The sequence below is a fragment of the Pongo pygmaeus genome, chromosome 8 (genome assembly GCF_028885625.2).
Source record: "Pongo pygmaeus isolate AG05252 chromosome 8, NHGRI_mPonPyg2-v2.0_pri, whole genome shotgun sequence".
NCBI classification, from domain to species: Eukaryota; Metazoa; Chordata; class Mammalia; order Primates; family Hominidae; genus Pongo; species Pongo pygmaeus.
The window spans coordinates 54,799,321-54,820,857 of NC_072381.2; the positions used below are offsets into that span (position 1 = coordinate 54,799,321).

The window sequence follows — 21,537 nt, forward strand, 5'->3', positions numbered from 1 at the left end:
GGAAGCCCCTTTCGAGTTGTCCTGCCTGCTGGACCAAATCAATATGCATCTTACATGTATTGATTGACATCTTATACCTCTCTAATACATATAAAACCAACCTGTAGCCTGACCACCTTGGGCACATGTACTCAGGATCTCCTGGGGCTGTGTCACAGGCCATTGGTCACTCATATTTAGCTCAGAATAAATTTCTTTAAATATTTTACAGAGTTTGACTCTATTCACCAACATTCCTTAAAAAGGGAACAACTATGGAAAGAAGACTGTCAAACAGGCAGCTTCATAAAAACATCTGCTGAGACAGAGCAGGGAGCCCTCTTAGGGGCCTGCCAGGAGTGCACTCAAGCAAGGAAAATCTCGAATCCCTTTGTTAGGAATAACGCTCAAAATCCTAAGGAAATTGAACACTCGAACAAAGGATTCTTAGCAAAGCAATTTTACTTCTGCACAGAGGAGTGCCTCCTTGGCCAGTCGCCATGAGAGCACACCTGAACAAAGGGGCACAAGAGCCTTTATTCCTGACGCAAGCCCTGCCCCTGTACCCTTTCCCCACTGGCTGGGGTCGGGTCGTACAATCTAAACTAATTCCGGTTAGCTAAACATTTGATTTTTTTAGATAAGATGGGCATGTGAAAGAAAGCGGAGAGGAAAGGGGAAGACATGTCTGTAATAAGCTAGAAAGTTAGTTCTCTTTCCAAATAAGGAAAGGAATGTGAGTTGGTATTGATAACGCTTGGTACTGTGACATGCCTGGGCATCTAACAAAGGCAAAAAGGAAAAAAGGAGAAAAAGGAAAAAAGGAAGGGGGCACTATGAATTAAAGAATAAAAGACTGATCAGGTTATTTGAAGAGAAACCTCATCATATCCGAAATCTTCAAGGGAAATTCCAGGCACCTAGCTAGGCTTGAGAAGTAAATGAGCCACCAGATAAGCAAGGAGGTAATAACAGCTTAAACCAATAGCCACTCATGGAAGTCAGAGCCACAAGATGTGTTGCTCCCTATAGAAAATAAAGATAACATCTTGACACAGGTCCCTGAGTTCTTTTTCAGAAACTCAGACCCCCGCCAAATGGAAAATGCCAACCACCATCATCACATAAGGGGGAACTGAAGACTGAACTCTGACTGACGTTCTTCGTTCTAAATTTCTTCCTGAGGGGCCTGGAGACAGTGACACCCACATGCCAAACCTTAACATTCCTTTCTGATGATCCCAAGTTTCTAGACAAAGCCTTGCTTCCTTAACCAATCGCAAATCAAAGAATCTCTGAATCCTGCAACCCCACTTCAAGATATCCTGCCTTTTGGAACCAAACCAATATATAACCCCCACATATTGATATACGATTTTGCCAATAACTTCTGCTTTCCTAGAATATATCTCTACCTTTAAAAAATCTTGCTTGTAAGCCATGGAGGAGGTCAGGTTTTAAGCAATAGCTATCCTATTCTACTTGCTTGGTGCCCTGCAAACAAACACCCCTACTTCTCTTGCTACAGACGTCAGTGTCGGTGTTTGGCTTTACTGCACTGGGTGAGTGTATTCAGGTTCAGTTTAGTAACACTGCAACTTAAGAAAAATAAACCTGGGCCAGGGGTGGTGGCTCAGGCCTGTAATCCCAGCACTTTGGGAGGTTGAGGAGGGCAGATCACAAGGTTAAGAGATCGAGACCATCCTGGCCAACATGGTGAAACCTCATCTCTACTAAAAATACAAAAATTAGTTAGGCATCGTGGCGCTTGTCGGTAGTCCCAGCTACTCAGGAGGCTGAGGCAGGCGAATTGCTTGAACCCGGGAGGCAGAGGTTGCAGTGAGCTGAGATCGATCGTGCCACTGCACTCCAGCCTGGCGACAGAACAAGACTCTGCCTCAAAATAAATAAATAAATAAATACATAAATAAATAAATAAAAATAAACCTGTGAGTCATCTATATAGGTGATCACTAAAACCACAAGGGTGGGTGAGACCAATCAGAGAGAGAGAGAAGAAAAAAGGACCTATGAAAAAGGCTTGAGGAACTCCAACAACACTTAACTTGTCACATACAGAAGAACAGCCTAAAAGGAAAATAAGAATTGGCTAAGGAGGAAGAAAGAAATTTAGGATTATATTGTGTCACGGAGCCAAAGGATGAGTATATTCCAAGGAGAAAAGAAATGTCTATAGAGTCAAATGTGGCCAGGCGCAGTTGCTCACGCCTGCAATCTCAACACTTTGGGAGGTTGAGGCTGGAGGATCACTTGAGGCCCGGAGTTCAAAATCAGCCTGGGCCAACATAGCTACAAATTTAGAAAATTAGCAGGTGTGGCGGCACATGCCTGTAACCCCAGCTACTCAGAAGGCTGAGGTGGGAGGATTGCTTGAACCCAAGAGTTGGAGGATGCAGTGAGCCAAGATCACACACCACTGCTACTGCAATCCAGCCTGGGTGACAGAGTGAGATCCTGTCTCTTTAAAAAAAAAAAAAAAGAAAAAAAAGAAGGCCAGGAACAGTGGCTCCCACCTGTAATCCCAGCACATTGGGAGGCCCAGGCGGGTGATCACCTGAGGTCAGGAGTTTAAGACCAGCCTACCCAACATGGCAAAACCCCGTCTCTATTAAAAATGCAAACATCAGCCAAGGTTGGTGGTATGCACCTGTAGTCCCAGCTACTTGGGAGGGTGAGGTAGGAGGATCGCTTGAACCCGGGAGGCAGAGGTTGCAGTGAGCTGAACCCGGGAGGCAGAGGTTGCAGTGAGCTGAGATCACACCACTGCACTCCAGTCTGGGTGACAAAGCAAGACTCCATCTCAAAAAAAAAAAAAAAAAAAAAAAAAAAAAGTCAAATGTGACAGAATCAGCAGTTATGCTGAAAGTATTTTCACCCTCATAAGAACGTCCCAAAGGTGATTTTATAAGGATGTTCCATATCATCTGATAAAACAACATAGGTACCAGTTGAGCTTCACAAAAGGGGAACATACATGTAATATGCTTTGTGTGTGGCTCTGTGTTTGCATGCACGCACGTATGCATGTGTTTGTTGGAAATCGACCACTAAATGCAATTTCAGATTGCCTTACATTTCTAAAGCTAAATGTTGGTTTTATTTTATTTTTAAGAAACAGGGTCTTACCCTGTCATCCAGGCTAAACTGCAGGGCTCAAGTAATCCTTCTGCCTTGGCCTCATGAGTAGCTAGGACTACAGGCATGTGCCACCATGCCTGGCTAATTTTTTAACTTCTTGTACAGATGGGCTCTCCCTATGTTGCCCAGGCTAGTCTTGAACTTCTGGCCTCAAGCAATCCTCCTGCCTTGGCGTCCTAAAGTGCTGGGATTACAGGTGTGAGCTATCGTGCCCAATTTTCATTTTACTATTTCAAATTCTATAACTATTAACATCTGGAATCTTAGTAATGTAACTAAACACCGCTATTAAGTAACTGTTAATTACATTTATATCTTATTATCATATTCAGGAATAAGAATCTAGAAGAAAACACAACAAATTGTTAAACTCTGGGAATAAGACTGAGAGATGGGTTTTCTGAGTTACATGCTTTCATATAATAGTTGCGTATTTTTTACAATAGTCTTGCATTGCTGTTGTAATAAAATAGAAGATTTTAAAAACTCAAGGGTCCTGGGTATCTAAGAAAGAAACGCTAACTATAGAGATTAAATAATGATGGTACAGGATGGTTTGGGTTTTCTTTGTGGGAGGGTGGGAGAGAGGAGGAGGAGAAAAAGCTAAAATATCACTTAACACCCTCTGTCCATCTTTTCTCCAGTTCCTCACCATTAACATCATCTCAGTAATCCAAACTAAGAACCTTAATTTTACATGCATTATCAACAACTCCTTTTTATTTGTCACCCATATTTAGGAATTCACCATATTCTAACAATTTTACCTCATAATAATGCAACCTTCTATTTTCTTTTTTATCCCCATGATTATTATCTCAGTGATTTTCAAGCTTTTTAAAATAGCAGAATCCCTTTTTTCCCCTAAGAAATTTGACATAAAGTCATTTAAAGTCACACCAAAGCTATTTTTAGAAATACAGTTTTTGGCCGGGCGCAGTGGCTCACGCCTGTAATCCCAGCACTTTGGGAGAACGAGGTGGGCAGATCACCTGAGGTCGGGAGTTTGAGATCAGCCTGACGAACATGGAGAAACCCCGTCTCTACTAAAAATACAAAATTAGCCAGGTGTGGTGGCGCATGCCTGTAATCCCAGCTACTTGGGAGGCTGAGGCAGGAGAATTGCTTGAACCCGGGAGGTGGAGGTTGCCATGAGCCGAGATCGTGCTATTGCACTCCAGCCTGGGCAGCAAGAGCAAAAAACTCCATCAAAAAAAAAAAAAAAAAAAGAAATACAGTTTTTATAGTAACTTTTACTTACTTACTCTAATATCAATAAGTGATGATGAGACAGTTTTAAATACAAAATTTGAAATTAGGAGTTAGGGATGAGAGTTAAAGCTTACATCAATCTACCATTTAGTTTACATTTATCTCTCTTACACATTATTAAGAAAATCCTGATTCACGCATCTATACAGTTGCAAATGGTAACATTTTACAAACTGTTTATTTTGATATTAAGCTAACTCTTCAGATAAATCGTAGCAAGGGAACCTTGGCTCTATGGTCTGCACAAAAATGGGTTATCTTGGCAAAAACAGCTAGTTCAAATATGGAATTAAGCATCTTCAAATTTGATTGTGCAGTTCTTTTTTAACAAGTTTTTCATTGTTAAAAATATAATTTAGAAATGAAATTTGCATCAAACTTCAAAAGAACCCCTGAAGCACCTCTATGTGGCACAATTCGGTACATACTGTTGCCTTACTTAACTCTTATCTGGGCTCTTACATTACCTCTCCCGGCTCCCAGTGTATCCTCACTTCTGTTTTCCTTACATGCAGCTGTCTGATTAATCTTGCTACAGCACAGATCCTGTCTGCACAGACATGACTTAAGTCTGGTTCCTGGTACTTGAAGCCCTCTGTGATATGAACCCAATCCAATTTTCAAGTCTCTTCCTCATTCCCCACCCAAATTCCACACTCCAGCAAAGGCATGTTTTCCATTTCTAAAACAGATAGTTTTCAACCACACAGCCTTTTCTTATAAATCTTATATATCTGTCTGGAAGTCTCCTATCTTACTAACTGCACCTCAGAAATTTATGCTTATCTTTTAGACTCAGCTCAAACCCCATAACTCTGCTCAATGTTACTCTCACCTCTAAATATGCTAAAGAATTCTGAATTTCAAAATAGTTAATCACGTCTACACTAAATTGTATGTTAAAAGGGATCATGTCAATTTTTTTTAGTACTGCGTGTGAAATCTATATAAAACCTGACTAATAAATGAGATTAATGTTTAAAACTACCCAGCAAGTGATGGAAATCTAAAACTGGATTATGGTGATGGTCACATAGCTCAATAAATGGACTCAATATCACCAAATCGAGCACTTAAAATGGGTGAATTTTTATATACCTCAATGAAGTTGTTTTTCAAAAGCAAGAACACACAAAAAGTACAAAAGAGGTTACTAAGAACTAGGGGAAGCAGGGAAGGAGGTTTAACTATTTAATATGTACTGTTTCTGTTAGTGTAGTGTTATGATATTCACATTGGTTTTTGTCCAGGTTCTTGGCCTGTAACTCCCATAGCCCTTGTTATAGTCTTTTGTTATAATGTCATAATGTTAGTCTTTGGTTATGTTTTGTTACAATGGTGTTATAATGTTATAATATAATGTTAAAACAAACATGGTAACAGCCCTTTCCCAAAAGAAACCCCCTTCTTGCCTGGGGACTAGACTGCCATTGTAGGACTAACAAAATAGCCACAAGATTAGAAATTATGGTTTAGGAGTCATGCAGCTGGAGGCTACAAGATTATGACCCTCCCTAAACTGCTAAGATCAGTGCTTGGGATATTTTGCAGACCCTGCACTTCATGGATCAGCTGGCACCACCCAGATGGATAAACTGGCTCATCTGATCTTGTCCCCACCCAGGAACTGACTCAGCACAAGAGGACAGCTTCAGCTTCCCATTATTTCTTCTTCTGACCCAACCAATCAGCACTCTCGACTCACCGGCCTTCCCCAACCCACCAAATTATCCTTAAAAACTCTGATTCCCGAATGCTCGAGGAGACTGATTTGAGTAATAAGAAAACTCTGGTCTCCTGCAAAAAAAAAAAAAAAAAGGCACAACTGGATAACGATTTCAGGACACAAAACCATACGTAACTTTGAAATTTAGGGACAAATGCAGGATTCTGCAGTCAGTACACAATACTATCAACTGAGTAAAAAGAAAAAAAAAGAATCCAATGAGGTTTCTTAAAAATACTGAAAAAAAAAATCTTCACCATCAGCTGATAATGATTGCTAATGATTGCTAATTTGTTAAGTTCTATATTAAGTAAGTTATCATTATATTGCTCCATTCTGTAGAATTCTCAGTATTTTATATATGCAGAAAACAGAAGAACTTTCTAAGCCTTGGTCTGTTTCTCACTTAATAAATATCACAATAAATGAGGACTTCCAATCTTCTCTCATCATAGATAGGAGGTGCTACCTACCCGAATAGTTACTGTGTGATTGGCAGATGGTCTCAAGAGAGGCAGCCGGATCCCACACCGAGGCATTCTTCTCATCTCCTCAATGGGAGTTCCAAGCCACTTCTTATCTGGAGAAAGGTGAGGCGGAACGTATTTAGGGATCTTCCTTTCTGTTCTTTGATGTTTGGTTTCCCATTGTTCTTTTCTAAGGTCAAGACAAATGTATTTAGTCACAAATTATTTACTATTTTAATTCCCTTAGATACACAAGCACAAAACTTACCCAGACGTTATTGTTTAAAGTACGCCATACTTGGTCACTCACTTCGTTATGTTTTATATTTACAATCAAAAGAAAAACCTATAAAGCTTATAAAACTCAAGAGCTTATTTTCAACAGTCTGTGGAAGAAAGTTCCAAACACATGTAAATCACCTTCTCAAAACAGAAATGAGTCATGGTTCACAGTATCATCTACACAGTAATTTTCAATGAAGTGAACTCACTATTGCATGCTGATTGCACTATCTCAGGAAACTCAAATCACAGAAATCATGGATGGGATTTAAGATTCCATATGGGGTAATGGCAAAATATAAGCTTTGTAATACGACACACCTGGATTTAAATCCCAGCATTACCACTCAGAAGGTACATGATTCCAGCGAATTCTCTTACCCAAATCTCAGTTATCTCATTTAGTGAGTATAATACCATCTGTCTGCCTGTCACCGCATTAAACAAAGTGTAAAAAAAAAAAAAAAGTGTAATATACAATGGTCTAGAAGAATGTCTGGCTGAAGAAACAGTAGCTACTCTCAACCTAGTATTTTCATGTTCTAGTAATTCCCATAAATACCAAAAGGAAACTCATGAAACTAAAAATCTGATTTCTAATATTTATTTTATTTCTTGTTTTCTGTTTCTAGCCTTTTTAGAGTTTAAACTTTGGAGTCTAGGTTTAAATTTAGCATAAGTAGTTAACAAGAAACAAAATCATTTCTTTGCTTTACTAGAAATCATAGCTTCGTTAAACTCCCTTACAAAACTATAAAGCATATTACGCTATTGGAGAGATACTCCTGACAGAAAATTACCTTCTGTCCTCTGCTTTGGGCAGTCTCATGAAATGATCTGTGATTTTAGAATCCTTTTTTCCATGTTGCTTAGAATTTCTGCATTCTACATTCAGGCTAGAAATATTTCCAGGTAGTTTAGCATTTAAATCATTCATTCCAGTGCGACTGTCTCCTCCTTCAAATTGGAAATGTAATCTAACTTCACCTCCCTTAGTAGAGTACCGTTTTCTAAATTCAATGTCAGCGTCTCTTGCTTGGAACCTTGAAGGTTTACTTGCTGTTTGGGAGGAACTACCATCTTCTTGTTCATCAAAACCTGGACTTGTCTCCTCATCTGCTTCTGAGTCTTGACAACTATTTTTAGAATTATCCACATCCATCGGTGACTCAGGTTCACTTTCCTTCTCAAATGGAGGAGAATTTCCTAGGCAACTTTCTTGTCTAGTCAATTTGTTGTCATTTTTTGGTCCAGTACCAACATCCTCAGAGCCAACATCTGACAATGGACTCTCTGGCACCGCGTCTATCTCATCTTGCTGACAACTTGCACAGTCTTCCCCAGGACGGCAAGACTTGCTGCACTTCTGGTGGCTTTTGGCTTCTCTGGCCTGTTCATCTTCTGTAGTCTGCTTTGCATTTGCAAGCTTTACAGTTGTGAGAAACTGTTGATTGTCTCTATTCTCTTCACTATCTGTGTCACTGTGATCATCATTTTGAGGTGACCGATCAATGTTAGCATTACTAAACTGCTCTGGTACCAGGGTTACTGTTTGAGGTTCACTTTCCAAAAGCTGCTCCGTGTGTTTCCCTTCATTTTGCCACTTACACATTGCTGCAGTCTGATGCTGGTTCAAATACTGTGTACTCTTTTCAGTGGGTGACTTATCAAGACTTAGCTGAGAAACATTTTCTAATTTTTCTACATTATGTTGGTAAAAGTTATCTTTCTGTACAGAACTCATCATGGATTCTATTCTTGTATTGTTGTTTTCTTTACTATCCAAACTACAAGAGAACAGAAAGAACTAAAAACAACTTATAATACAAAAGAGTCACTTATCCAATTATACCCCCAGTGTCACAGCAGTAATTAAACTCCCTGTGGTTACCTGAGCACACAGCATGTCTTCTGTGACTCCATGTCTTTGTATGTGACCCCTAATGCCCTCCCTGCAGCTGTGTATCTGGCAAACACCCGCCTTTCCTTCAAGTCATAAATGTCACTCACCTCTCTGTGCAGTCTTCCTTTAGGGACCAAAGGTAAAGTTGAACACTTGTTTCTTCTACACACTAACCACCACTGTGCCTTGCTCATACCTTTACTATTGCATCTATCACACTAGGCAGTAATTATGCGTTTTTGTGTCTGTGGCCACTGCTACACTGTAAGTATCTTAAAGACACGGACTGGCCGGGCACGGTGGCTCACACCTGTAATCCCAGCACTTTGGGAGGTCGAGGCAGGCAGGTTACGAGGTCAGGAGATCGAGACCATCCTGGCTAACCCGGTGAAACCCCATCTCTACTAAAAATACAAAAAATTAGCCAGGCGTGGTGGTGGGCGCCTGTAGTCCCAGCTACTTGGGAGGCTGAGGCAGGAGAACAGCGTGAACCCAGGAGGCAGAGCTTGCAGTTAGCCGAGATCACGCCACTGCACTCCAGCATGGGCAACAGAGTGAGACTCCATCTCAAAAAAAAAAAAAAAAAAGACACGGACTATTCGTCTCTCATCTCGGTATCTCAAGTATGCAGGACAGTCCCTGGCACACAGGACTCTCTAAAAAATTACTTATAAGTTGATTTTGAATTAACATAGATAAAGGAGAATAGAAAAGCATGAACAAAGAGAGAAAATATTAAAGCAACAAGATAAAATATCCATGTATTATTATTCATTTCTCTATATAGGAATGTTTCTATACCTTTCTGATTCCGCTGTCTTGATTCCTTTAGTGTCCATCCAACTGGTAATAGTCTTTTGTTTGAAAACTATAAAAAAAAAAGTATATTCATACATTCCTTCAAATAGAAAACATATACAGCATATTGTACATGCAAGGAACTATGCTAGGTTCTACAGGTTAAACAAAAGATTAATAACTCAAGTATTGCCCTCAAGTATATGGGTAAGACAGGAACATAAATGTTAATACATATGACACAGGGTAGAAAATGACTGGTGCCTAAAAGAGTTGGTATGGCCTAATGGATAAAAGCATAGGCTATAGAATCAAAACATCTGCATTCTAATCCTGATTCTCCCATTAGCTTCCTATGTTACTCTGTGAGGGGTCATTTCTCTGTATCTCAGATCCCTCATTTGTAAACATGCAAAATAACTATCTCTCATGAGATTAGGCTTAATTTAAGTAAAAATAGTTCATGTAAAGTGTTTAGGGCATTATCTGGTTTATGCTTAGTAAATGTTGATTCTTAATTATCATGATTATTAAAAGAGGTCCTGATAAAGGAAGTAAGGTTATTTCTGAGAAAGACATTACTTCGGTGAACAGGAGAACATGGGCATAATCGGTAAGATTTCTTTGGAAAAGGTAAGGGTTGACTTATGCCTTGAAAAGTAAATATGCAGTCATATAAAGAGAAAATTATAAGCAAAGGCACCAATATCAGGGAAATATAAAGAACTTAAAAAGAAAGCAAAAGAAAATATGGTTGAAAAGTCAGCCAGGATCATACCATACAATAGGATCTTGAATGACCCACAAAGAGAAGTACAAAAAACATGTTGAAAGACATGATTCCTCTCATCTAGGAGGCTCACAGTCATGCATGACAGCCTGGAGGATAAATCTGAGGGGCAAGAGGGAAGAGCTTTTTGCCAGAAACTAGGGAGGAAGCTACTAGTCCAGGTCAGTGGTTCCCAAACTATCTGGATCATCAGGAAGCCAGCCACACCCCAGTCCTACTGAATCAGAATCTATATGCGAGAAGGATGAAGGCATGAGGGGAGCTGGAATCTATTTTTTTTTTTTCCAAAAGTGATTTTGATGATCCACTAGATTGAACAGTTACTGGCCAAGAACATAAACTAGTCCTTGTGAGAGTAGTAAAAGTGAGGAGAGTCATTACAGACTTCACAATAATAGGGGAAGTTAAAAGTGACTTTAAGCTTTGAGCTTGAGAGACTTGAAAAAGGATGACAGCCTTAAGTAGAAATATGGAATACAAGAGAATTGTGTTTAGGGAAGAAATACGATTAGGTCGATTCTGCCTATACTAAATTTGAGATGCCAAAGAAGTAACTAGATAGAAAACCATATCACTACTTCTGGCTTCCTAAGGTTTCCTTCCCAACACACCAGCAGACAGTAGCAAAAGTAGAATTGATAGCTCAGGAGAGGGAGATGCAATATAAATAAATACAAGCCACATTTTATATAATCATTAGAAATAAGTATGCTGTCAAAATTTAATATACTGAATAGGGATTAAATGTACATCATATTTTAGTATCAGAAATAAAATCTTAAACATTTGCAAATGTTTAAGACTTGAGATACTCACTAAATTGCAATGTAAGAATCTTAGCATCCTAAGTCACAGGATCTTTCTTATTTACCTACTTCTCCTCAAACACCATATGGAGCAAAACAGATGCAGGCTCAAATATACGAAAATCAATGGTTTATTTTTCACTGAAATAATGGCATAATAGAAATACATTTCAGATGGGGAGAATTTTATACCAGAAAAATATTCAATTGCTATATAATCTTTACCTTCCACAAAATACTTATAATCCAGCTAGTAAAAATCTTTGATTAGTGTCTCAAAAATAGTTTCTATCACAAAAAAGTAATCACGCATAGTGATTTCTTATTGTTAAACACCATTACTTCCACGATTTTATTTAGCATTTCTGCAGCAGATCAGGCTTCAGAGAAAAAATGAGCTTCAGTCAGAGGGAGTAAGAGGATAAACCATTTGATTCTGAAACTTTTTCTATAGTTCTGTATTCTCTATTTATTTTCTTTATATCAAATACAGCAAGTATAGTTTAGAAAATCCTCAAATTGGGCCGGGTGCAGTGGCTTACGCCTGTAATCCCAACACTTTCGGAGGCCGAGGCAGGCAGATCACAAGGTCAGGAGATTGAGACCATCCTGGCTAACACGGTGAAACCCCGTCTCTACTAAAGATACAAAAAATTAGCCAGACGTGGTGGCGGGCACCTGTAGTCCCAGCTACTCGGGAGGCTGAGGCAGGAGAATGGCGTGAACCCGGGAGGCGGAGCTTGCAGTGAGCAGAGATCGCGCCACTGCACTCCAGCCCGGGCGACAGTGTGAGACTCCGTCTCAAAAAAAAAAAAAAATCCTCAAATTACAAACCAGTAATATGCCAAAACATTCATTTTTTGAGTTGGTTTAGAAGTTAAAACATGTTTTTTCCATAAATATAAGGATTAATGTTAAGATGCAATGACTAGGTTCCTATAACACACACGAAGCATGTACTCCCGTGATAAGTCTAAAGAACCTAAAGACTGCACACATCATTTCATGAAAAACCAGGAGTGTTCCAGTGATGGTAAAGAAGAAGAGAGCTCTCTCCTGTAGCCCTGACCCTGAGAATGTGTTCTCTCTCCAGTTTCAGGCTTCCTGAAGCCTGAGGAAGGGATGAAGGAGGAAAAGCAAGAGGTAAGGAACCAGTATCTTCTGCTAATAAAACATTGATCAGTCCTTCTTGGGGCCTCAGAGAAAGGACTGCTTACTGCTCTTTGCAATATCACTGCTTCTGGCTTCCTAAGGTTTCCTTCCCAGCACATCACAGGACTGTGTCAGAGCTTTATCCCTCTTACTCCTGAAGTAAGCATAAAATGATGCTTTCCAGGTTTCTTAGGAATTTTAACTAGAAATAGTCACAGCAAGGCAAAAAGAGTGGCAATAAGAAGTGACGAAAAGATACAAGATCTAGAGTCAGATAGTCTTGGATTGAGATCTTTGTTCAGTCACTTATTAGTACCACCTTGGTCAAGTTGCTTCACTTCATTAAGCCTTTATTTCCTCACCCAGAAAATGAAGCAAACAACACTTACTTCTAAGGGTTATGTGGATCAATTACAATGCAAAAATTAGAGAAAATATTGTGTTCAGCCTCACAAAGCACTCAATATGTTATCTCCCGACATTTCCACCCAGTCTTTTTTTTTTCCACTGAGATCAGTAATTCTCCAACTTTGACTTCATACCATTTACATTTACTCTCATCAGCAACATTATTCAGTAACCAGTATATTTTAATCAGCAAGTCATTCAATTAATAGCTATAGATACAGCCAAAAGGCACAAAATGCAATAAAATTCACCTGCATGTCAAAGGAACACTCCACTTTCACAAAAAGTCTATAGCAACACATCTGGATAAACCTGCGTCATCACAATGTGACTAACATGCTCAGTTCTGCCACTATGCAGGTTTGCAGATGTCTTTTTTTTTTTTTTTTTTTTTTCAGAAGTGGGGTCTCACTATGTTGCTCAGGCTGGACCGGAACTCCCGGGCTCAAGTGATCCTCTTGCCTTAGCATCCCAAGTAGCTGGGACTACAGGTGCATGTCTAGCAAAATTAGCGATTTCAGTCAATACAAGAAACATGCCCAGGAAGATAAATAATATAAAATTTAAAGATACTGAATAAATATCCATTTCACTACTCCGCCTACTTGTCCTAAGATAATTATATATAAAAATTTAAATACCAAGTTCCTAAAGGAATCCCAAAAATTCAAACAATGGGCTTTTGATACAAATATAGTCTTTGAACATTCTGTTAATTGGTGTCCTGTGCCAGGTATACAGAAAACATTTAAACATGCGAAATACAGCCCCAAGTATTCATTTGGTACCTCTTCTGCAGAAATCTTAATTAAGATCCAACCAGCGAGGACTGACGGCCCTCACCCCTATTTGCAACTAACTCCTCCTCCTTTATATGCAAATAAGGTTAATGAAACCACAAATTATCCAGTCACAGAAGCTGAAGTACACCTGAACATATACCTGAAGTTCACCTTCAGTTCCCTCTCCCCTATACCAAGTTCTCTGAAATCTACATCCTAAATTTTAAATCCATCCCTTCCTTATACCCTTTAAACACATCGCTTACTAGACAACTGCCATTTGTTTCTTGCAACTAGTCTCCCTGTCTACAGTCTTGACTATCCAGTGTTCCACAAACTACAAATGACCAGTCATTTTTCAATGAAATAACACAGACAATATAAGAATGCATCACACATAGTAAGGTTAAGTATTATTTCATGAAACATTTATTTCAGTTATAAATATGGCTTATTTGCCAGGTTACATATATTTCTTACTCTGTGTACTGGATAAAATTTATGCTGTGGGTTGCAGTTAGAAAAGTCCAAAAGCCGCTTTTCTAAAATATTAACCAAATGGTATTCCCACGCTTAAAAGCTTTTTAGAGGTTTCTCCATTAACCACAGAATAAGGTTGAAATTCCTTAAAATGGAATTTGAGTTTCTTCATAAGCTCCTGTCTGCCACCCAGCCTCATCAGACACTCCTCTGTCATCTTATGCTCCAGTCTTACCAACTTTTGCATGTCTTATTCCCTCTGCGTGTATAATTCTTTCTCCTCTTGATTTATACAGCAAATCTTCCTCATCCTTCAAGGCCTAGTGCAATTCTACTTGGTACTGCCCCTAAGTTTGAAGACATCTAAGTGTACACTCTTCACCAGAGAACTGCCCGAGCTCTGCCCAGCCTCTTAGACTGTTAACGAATGCATCCTTTTTGAAATGCTCTCCTTTGTCTGACACAACACGAGCCAGGCTTTCCTCCCACCTCTACAGCTGCTTCTCTTCAGTCTACTCTTAAACTTTGGTATTCCTAAGGCTTCTGCCCTAGGTCACCTTTACTTTGTCTACATGTTTATGTTATCTATGCCCATAGCATCCATTATAATGTTTATGCCACGAACTCCCCAATCTACTTCTCCAGCACAGAAATATTTCTTCTCAAGTATCTCATTCTTTCATGAATCCATCCCCTTCCCTATTGCCAGCATCCAGCCCTAAGCTACAATTATTTCCAACCTAGATTAACTCCTTAACTGAGTCTTGATGCTCCACTTGAGTTCCTTTTCAATCCATTCTTTATTTTCCACACACCAGCCACACAGACTTTTCAACGAATAAGTCTAATCAAGTCACTCCCCTACTAAAAACCCTTGAGTAGCTTATCAATGCCCTTAGAGTTCAAAATCCTTAGCAATGTCTACATATCCAATTTGATCTGACTTTTTTGTACCATCCTGCAGCCTCATCTCTCACTACTCTCTTGCGTTCACTCTATATATCAATTGCACTCCTGTTTTTGTTTTGTTTTGTTTTGTTTGAGGCGGAGTTTCGCTCTTGTTGCCCAGGCTGGAGTGCAATGGTGCCCTCTCCGCTCACTGCAACCTCCACCTCCCGGATGCCAGCGATTCTCCTGCCTCACCTGCCTCAGCTTCCCGAGTAGCTGGGATTACAGTTGCCCGCCACCACGCTCGGCTAATTTTTTGTATTTTTAGTAGAGACGGGGTTTCACCATATTGGTAAGGCTGGTCTTGAGCTCCTGACCTCAGGTGATCCACCCGCCCCGGCCTCCCAAAGCGCAGGGATTACAGGAATAAACCACCGCGCCCGGCCTCGACTGCACTGCTGAAACACTTCTTATTTCCTCTTCATCTAACTCCTACTCATTCTAAAGTCCTCAGAATAAAGTCTCATCTTCTGGAGGACTATTTTCGATTCCATAAATTCACTTACGTAGAACAATCTGTCCTTCATCTATCAGAACATCCATTACCTTTTATTATATTATCTTTTGGTATCGTCTATCTCTCCAGATAGATTTTAAGGTATGAAGGCAGAGGCCAAGTTTCTCTTGTTCAACACTGTATACCAGGGACGGGTACAATGCCAGCTTAGACTAATAGCTCTGCACCTTGGGAACCAGAATCTGAACAAGTGATGTTGTTTTCTTCCTATCTAGAGGCTGAAGCGCCCTACTGTTTCACATACACAATTAGATCTCCTTGACGACTAAGGCAATTTCTCAATCAAACCTGAAGAAGCAAACAGGTGGTGGAGTCTCCTGCCATTTTCCGCCCTGTGAGTGACTGCTCATCAGAGTTTCTCACATCAATCGCACTGGGAAAAATGCGGCCCCATTCACCCACTAGTGGCTTTGGTAGCTCAGCAAGTGGACCTCAGAGTGATGATGCACACAAGACCAGAAAGGAGTGACTGGAGCCCCTGGGTCCTCAGACTGAGACCAGAAGGTTCGGGCCGAGGCGAAGGACAAAGATTTTTATTTTCCCACGTACCAAGCGAGGTGGCGCTGCCTCTGTGCTGTCCCGCCCGCCCTGGGACGCAGGCTGGCGAGGACGGTGGGACCCTGAACTGCACGTGAGCGTCCTTGGGGTCGAGGACGCGCCTCTGCCTGCTGGGAAAGCTCCGGGCGTCCGAAGCAGCCGGCGAAGTTGTAGCGGCGCCCCAGCGGGGTCGCTTGGTGTAGGGTTCACAGCCGGGGCCCGCATTCATGCTGGGACCCGCAGCGCACTGTCCCCGGGCCGGCCCGGGCGGAGAGCCTCATTCACTAACCCTGAGAGGGATGGACTGCACCTCCTTCTCAGCGCCTGCCTGCACCATTCCCTCTCTGCCGCTGCCTGCTTCTGCAATTGCTGATCCGCCGGCCTCCCAAGTCAGGCCGTAAACAGTCGCCTGCCTTCCCTTTTCCACTGGCACCCCACCTGCCTCAGAATGCGCCGCTTTGATTCGGGATTCGTTCACTTTCCCACCACCGGAAAGCTGCCGTCAGGCGCTTCCGGCTTCCGGGGCGCACACCGCCGCAAAGCGGAAGTGTGGCGCTTGACGGGAACCGGCGCCCGGAAGGTCAGCGTGTGAAGTAGGCGCTGGCAACGCGGGGTTACCCGCTGTTATTGAGTAGTAACGGCCCAGCGGACCACCCAGGCTTGAGGCAGCGGCGGGAACCACTAGGTTTGCTGCGATACCATGGAAGGAGGCGGGGGAAGCGGCAACAAAACCACAGGGGGATTGGCCGGCTTTTTCGGAGCCGGCGGAGCAGGTTACTCGCACGCGGATTTGGCTGGCGTCCCGCGTAAGTATGGCGCCTAGCTTGCGGTTATTTGTGACTGGTTCTTGCGTCCACACTAAAGTTGCGCGTCCCATGTTTTATGTTGTTGTTGTTTTTTTCCTTGCTGGTATTTACAAGCTTAAGTACCAGTGGTGGGGTTAGTGTATCGGCATGGCTGCTCTTTCAAGATCGAAAGTCCTAAAAAAGGGCCACGGATCTCCCGGGGAAGCTGTCCGTGATTGACCTGGACTCGCGAGATGATGCATGTTTTCTTAGGTTTATATCCAAGCCTTGTACGTTCTGTGTGTGGTGGGCCGTGTGATTGGCCCTTGATTAAGAGTAGAGCCCAGCTTTGGGAGTAAATGTATTCCAAATAGCAAGCCCGTAGTTAACTTTTTAGTACACAGCGACATACTCTGAGCCTCCAAGTAGCTGTCAGGGCAGAATATTCAGTAATACTGCATGTAAGTGAGAAATAATTATGACTTGGGACAGGCTAGGAAACCATCTTTAGGAGCTAGGAAGTAAGCTGAACTTTAAAGGTGATATATAGACATGAAGAAAGAAGCCAGGTAAGAATTATAGGAAAGGAAATAGGCGACATCAAGGTATACAGAGGCATAAATATCTTACCTTTGCCTCTCCTCAGTCTTGCGAATATGTTTTCCAGAACTTTGGTGCTTTGTAACTGTGGTTATTCAACTAGATAAATAGAACTTGGACTTAAAAATAGGCAGTTGGTCGTGGATAAAGCCTTTACGAAAGTACTTTCTTTTTAGAGAATCCTTGTAATATTTCTCTAGGTGTTTTATACTAAAGAACAACAACAACGAAATATGTTCAGACTGACTGTAGTGCAAAAAAATAGAGAAGACCTTTCATATCCCAGGTGTCACCTTTGTCGAGAAACTGAATCTACAACACATGGTGTTTTGTTTTGTTTTTTTTTGTTTTTAGAGTCAGGGCCTCGTTCTGTCACCCATGTTGGGGTGCGGTGGCATGGTTATAGTTCACTGAAGTCTCGCACTCCTGAGCTCAAACAATCCTCCCCTCTAAGCCTCCTAAGTAGCTGGGAGTCTAGGCACGTACCACCACGCCTGGCTAATTTTTTAAATTTTTTTTTTTTTTTGACTTATTGTGGAGATGGGGTCTCCCTGTGTTGCCCAAGCTGGTCTCAAACTCTCGAATTCAGGCCATCCTCCTGTCTCGGCCTCCCAAAATGCTGGGATTCCTAGGCCTGAGCTACTATTTTACCTGTTTAGAACACAGTTTCGTATTAATCTTAGTATCTCTGAGTTTCAGAGCACAAAGGGCATACACTTCCTTAATGTGACAATATTGTTACATTAATTTGATGAAGATTTTAAGGTAAATTGGGGGACCAGGGAATGAACACCATTTACTGAGCTTTTACAGTGTGCTAGCTACTTTTCTGGGGGCAGGACTATAGTGGTTTTTGTGTGGTTTTGTTTTTTGTTTTTGTTTTTGTTTTTGTTTTTTGAAAAGAGGACTTTTGCGCTCACAGAGCTTACATAATACTGAGGTAAACCAACAAACATAAATTAAAACATTGCAGTTAGTGATAAGTGCTGTAAAGGGAATAAAGCAGAGTCATGAGATTGTGATGGAAGCAGGATGCCATTTTAGAGCGGGTTAGGGAAAACATCTCAAGGGAGTTGACATTTGAGCTGTGACCCAAATACAGTACAAATGCTTGGGAGGCAAGTTTCCAGGAAAATAGCTAGTGCAAATGTCCTGAAACAAAACAAATTTGGCATGTTTAAGGAACAGCTCTAAGGCCAGTCTGTCTTCGTAGTTACAAGGGAGTTGGATCAATTGAAGCTTGTGAAATCAGAGAGGTAGGGAATGACAGCTAATGTAGGATTTTGTAAGTTATGGTAAGGAGTTTGGATTTTCTTAAGAAAAATCACTGTAGTTGCTATGTAGACAGTGAATTGAAGGGGTAAGAGAAAGCAAGGAGTTAGGGAGGAAATTGTTGCTGTGAGATATGATGGTCGGACTAGGATGGTAGCAATAGAGAAGATAAGTAACACAATTCAAAATAGGTATTAAAAATAGAACAAGCAGGACTCCTAATTGATGAAAAGATCAGAGGCATGGGTGATGCATAGATTTGTGAATAACTGCTGAGATACAGAAGGATCCAAAGATGATAGGTTTTACTGTTTTCAATGTTAGTGAGTTCAGGTCTGGCCTTCTCAAAGTTTGTGTTTTCTTTTGCACAGACCCACATACCTGTGGTAATGACCCAAGGATTCTCAACCTTGCCACAGTAAATCAATTGTTAATAGTAATATGTGAAGGAACTGCCTTGAAATACTTAAGATACAACATGTACACAGTCAGAAAACCCAACCCAACCACTGTTTTTCCCATGGAATTGATTAGTCTTTTCTCAGTCTTATTTTGCAATTTACATAGTCACCAAGCATTCTTGTAGTAAAGTGAAAGAAATTAGCTTTATAAATAGCTTGGGCTACAGGCTATTTTGTAAGTTCAAAAATCGGATTTTGTAAGTTCAAAAATCGGATCTATGACACTGCGATTATCTTATTGGTGTAAAAGCCTGAGCCACCAGTGGAAGACCTGGTTTGGGATTGAGGGTCTCAGGATGAGTCAGCCCCCAAACTGGCAGATAGGGAGGATAAAATGGAAAAAAATTTTCCGCCCTCAGTGAGCCTATAAAAATTGCAAACACATGTAACAATCAGGAGCTGGATTAACTCTAACTGAATTAACTTAAAGAATTTTGTTGCAATGTGACATTTTGTTTTCTCTCTAGTAACTGGTATGAACCCTCTGTCTCCTTATTTAAATGTGGATCCACGATACCTCGTGCAGGTAAGATTAAGATTTTACTAGTTTGGTGCATTATTTTACCATTTTAAAAAAACGCCAAGTGCTATGCTGACTTGAACCATGACATACACTTCTGGAGGCAGTAAGTCTCTGGTCTCCATTCACCCTTTTTTCCTCACAAATACTAGGAGCTTGGCCTGCATCTCTCTGAAACCAGTTAACTCCCTTCAAAAGCTTATTTTTAAAAACCAGAGCAGAATTAATTTTTGAAAACCCCAATAAAAGTATTGGGATGCCTAGTTACAAAGTGTGTGGGGTTTGTTTGTTTGTTTGTTTGTTTTTGAGACAGAGTTTTGCTTTTGTCCTCCAGGCTCGAGTGCAGTAGCGCGATCTCTGCTCACTGCAACCTCAGCCTCCCAAATTCAGGCCATCCTCCTGCCTCAGCCTCCCGAGTAGCTGGGACTACAGGTGCCCACCACCACGCCTGGCTAATTTTTGTATTTTCAATAGAGACGGGGTTTCACCATGTTGGCCAGGCTCCCAAAGTGCTGGGATTACAGGCAAAGTGTGTTTTAAAGCTCAGTTTACAATATCAGGGTTTTTTTGACTAAGCATCAAAAGTTTCAAAGAGTATCTTTTTGAATCCAAAATATATTAGGAAATATATCTTGGGTATATTAGAAAAGCAAGGTCGATTTAACATCTGAAAATTAATGTGTTGTGCCATATCAATTTATAATAAAGCAATCAAGGAAAGAATGTAGTACAAAGACCACATGCTTATCTCAATAGATTCAGAAAAATCATTTGACAACATCCAACACCCCCTTTAATGATCATAAAAACAAACTAGGCTGGGCGCAGTGATTCACACCTGTAATCCCAGCACTCTGGGAAGCTGAGGTGGGCAGATCACTTGAGGCCAGGAGTTTGAGACCAGCCTGGCCAACATAGCGAAACCCTGTTTCTACTAAAAATACAAAAATTAGCCGGGCGTGGTGATGCCTACCTGTAATCCCAGCTGCTTGAGAGGCTGAGGCACAAGAATCACTTGAACCCTGGAGACAAAAGTTGCAGTGAGCTGAGAACACCCCACTACACTCCAGCCTGGGCAACAGAGTAAGACCCTATCTCTAAATAAATAAATAAAACTAGACATAAAAGGGACTTCAGCCTGTTAAATGCCATCTACAGAATATCCAAAGCTAACATAATGTAATGGTGAAAGACTGAATGCCTTCTCCCTAAGAACAGGAACAAAATAAGTATATTTACTCTCATTTATATTCAGTATTGTCTGGCCAGGGCAATTAGTCAAGTACATTAAATGGCATTCAAGTTGAAAAAGAAGTTAAACTATCTGTTTACAAATGACATTATCTTACTATAGAAAATCACAAGGGAAATCACAAAAGTCTGTTAAAACTAATGATCGAGTTCAGCAAGTTGCAGAATACAAGTTCAGTATACATAAATCAAATATATTTCTAGACAGTTGCAGTGAACACTACAAAAATGAAATTACAAAAAAACAGTTCATTACCAATAACATCAAAAAGCAAATACTTAGAAATAAATGGACCAGGTGCAAAACATATTCTGAAAACTATAAAACATTATTGAAATTAAGTGGAAAGACACATGCTATGATCCTGAAAATTTTAATATTAAAATGGCAGTGCTCACCAAATTAACCAACAGATTTAGTGCAGTGCCTGTCAAAATCCCAGCTGGCTTTTTTGCAGAAATTGACAAGATTTTATCCTAAAATTCATATGGAAATTCAGGGAACATAGAATGGCCAATGACCTTGAGAAAATAGGTTAGAGGACTTGAACTTGCCAATTTCAAAACTTTCTACAGAGCCACATCATGATAGTAACATAAGAATAAATCCATAGTTAATGAAATACAGAGTCCAGAAGAAAG

The 21,537-nt window shown here is 40.6% G+C and overlaps 2 protein-coding genes across 10 annotated transcripts in view; one reads left to right on the forward strand and one right to left on the reverse strand.

Moving 5' to 3' along the window:
• Positions 1 to 16,521, reverse strand: part of PARG (poly(ADP-ribose) glycohydrolase) — a 122,389-nt gene extending 105,868 nt beyond the window's left edge. The window contains exons 1-4 of one of the 7 annotated variants that reach the window (XM_054502996.2): positions 16,445 to 16,521; positions 9,590 to 9,656; positions 7,686 to 8,672; positions 6,606 to 6,793 (exon numbers count right to left, since the gene is read on the reverse strand). In XM_054502996.2, coding sequence (XP_054358971.1) covers positions 6,606 to 6,793; positions 7,686 to 8,672; positions 9,590 to 9,627 — 1,213 coding nt within the window. In that variant the 5' untranslated portion in view covers positions 9,628 to 9,656; positions 16,445 to 16,521. Of the gene's footprint in view, positions 1 to 6,605; positions 6,794 to 7,685; positions 8,673 to 9,589; positions 9,657 to 16,018 lie in introns of all 7 variants that reach the window. The other 6 variants (XM_054502997.2, XM_054502998.2, XM_054502995.2 and 3 more) reach the window with 6 other exon arrangements.
• Positions 16,522 to 16,544: 23 nt separating this feature from the next.
• Positions 16,545 to 21,537, forward strand: part of LOC129044875 (mitochondrial import inner membrane translocase subunit Tim23) — a 34,069-nt gene continuing 29,076 nt past the window's right edge. For 2 of the 3 annotated variants that reach the window (XR_010127419.1, XM_054503007.2), the window contains exons 1-2: positions 16,672 to 16,812; positions 19,592 to 19,650. Coding sequence is in view for 2 of the 3 variants with exons in the window: in XM_054503007.2 (XP_054358982.1) it covers positions 16,707 to 16,812; positions 19,592 to 19,650 (165 nt within the window). In the remaining variant the exon portion in view is untranslated. Of the gene's footprint in view, positions 16,813 to 19,591; positions 19,651 to 21,537 lie in introns of all 3 variants that reach the window. The other variant, XM_054503006.1, reaches the window with a different exon arrangement.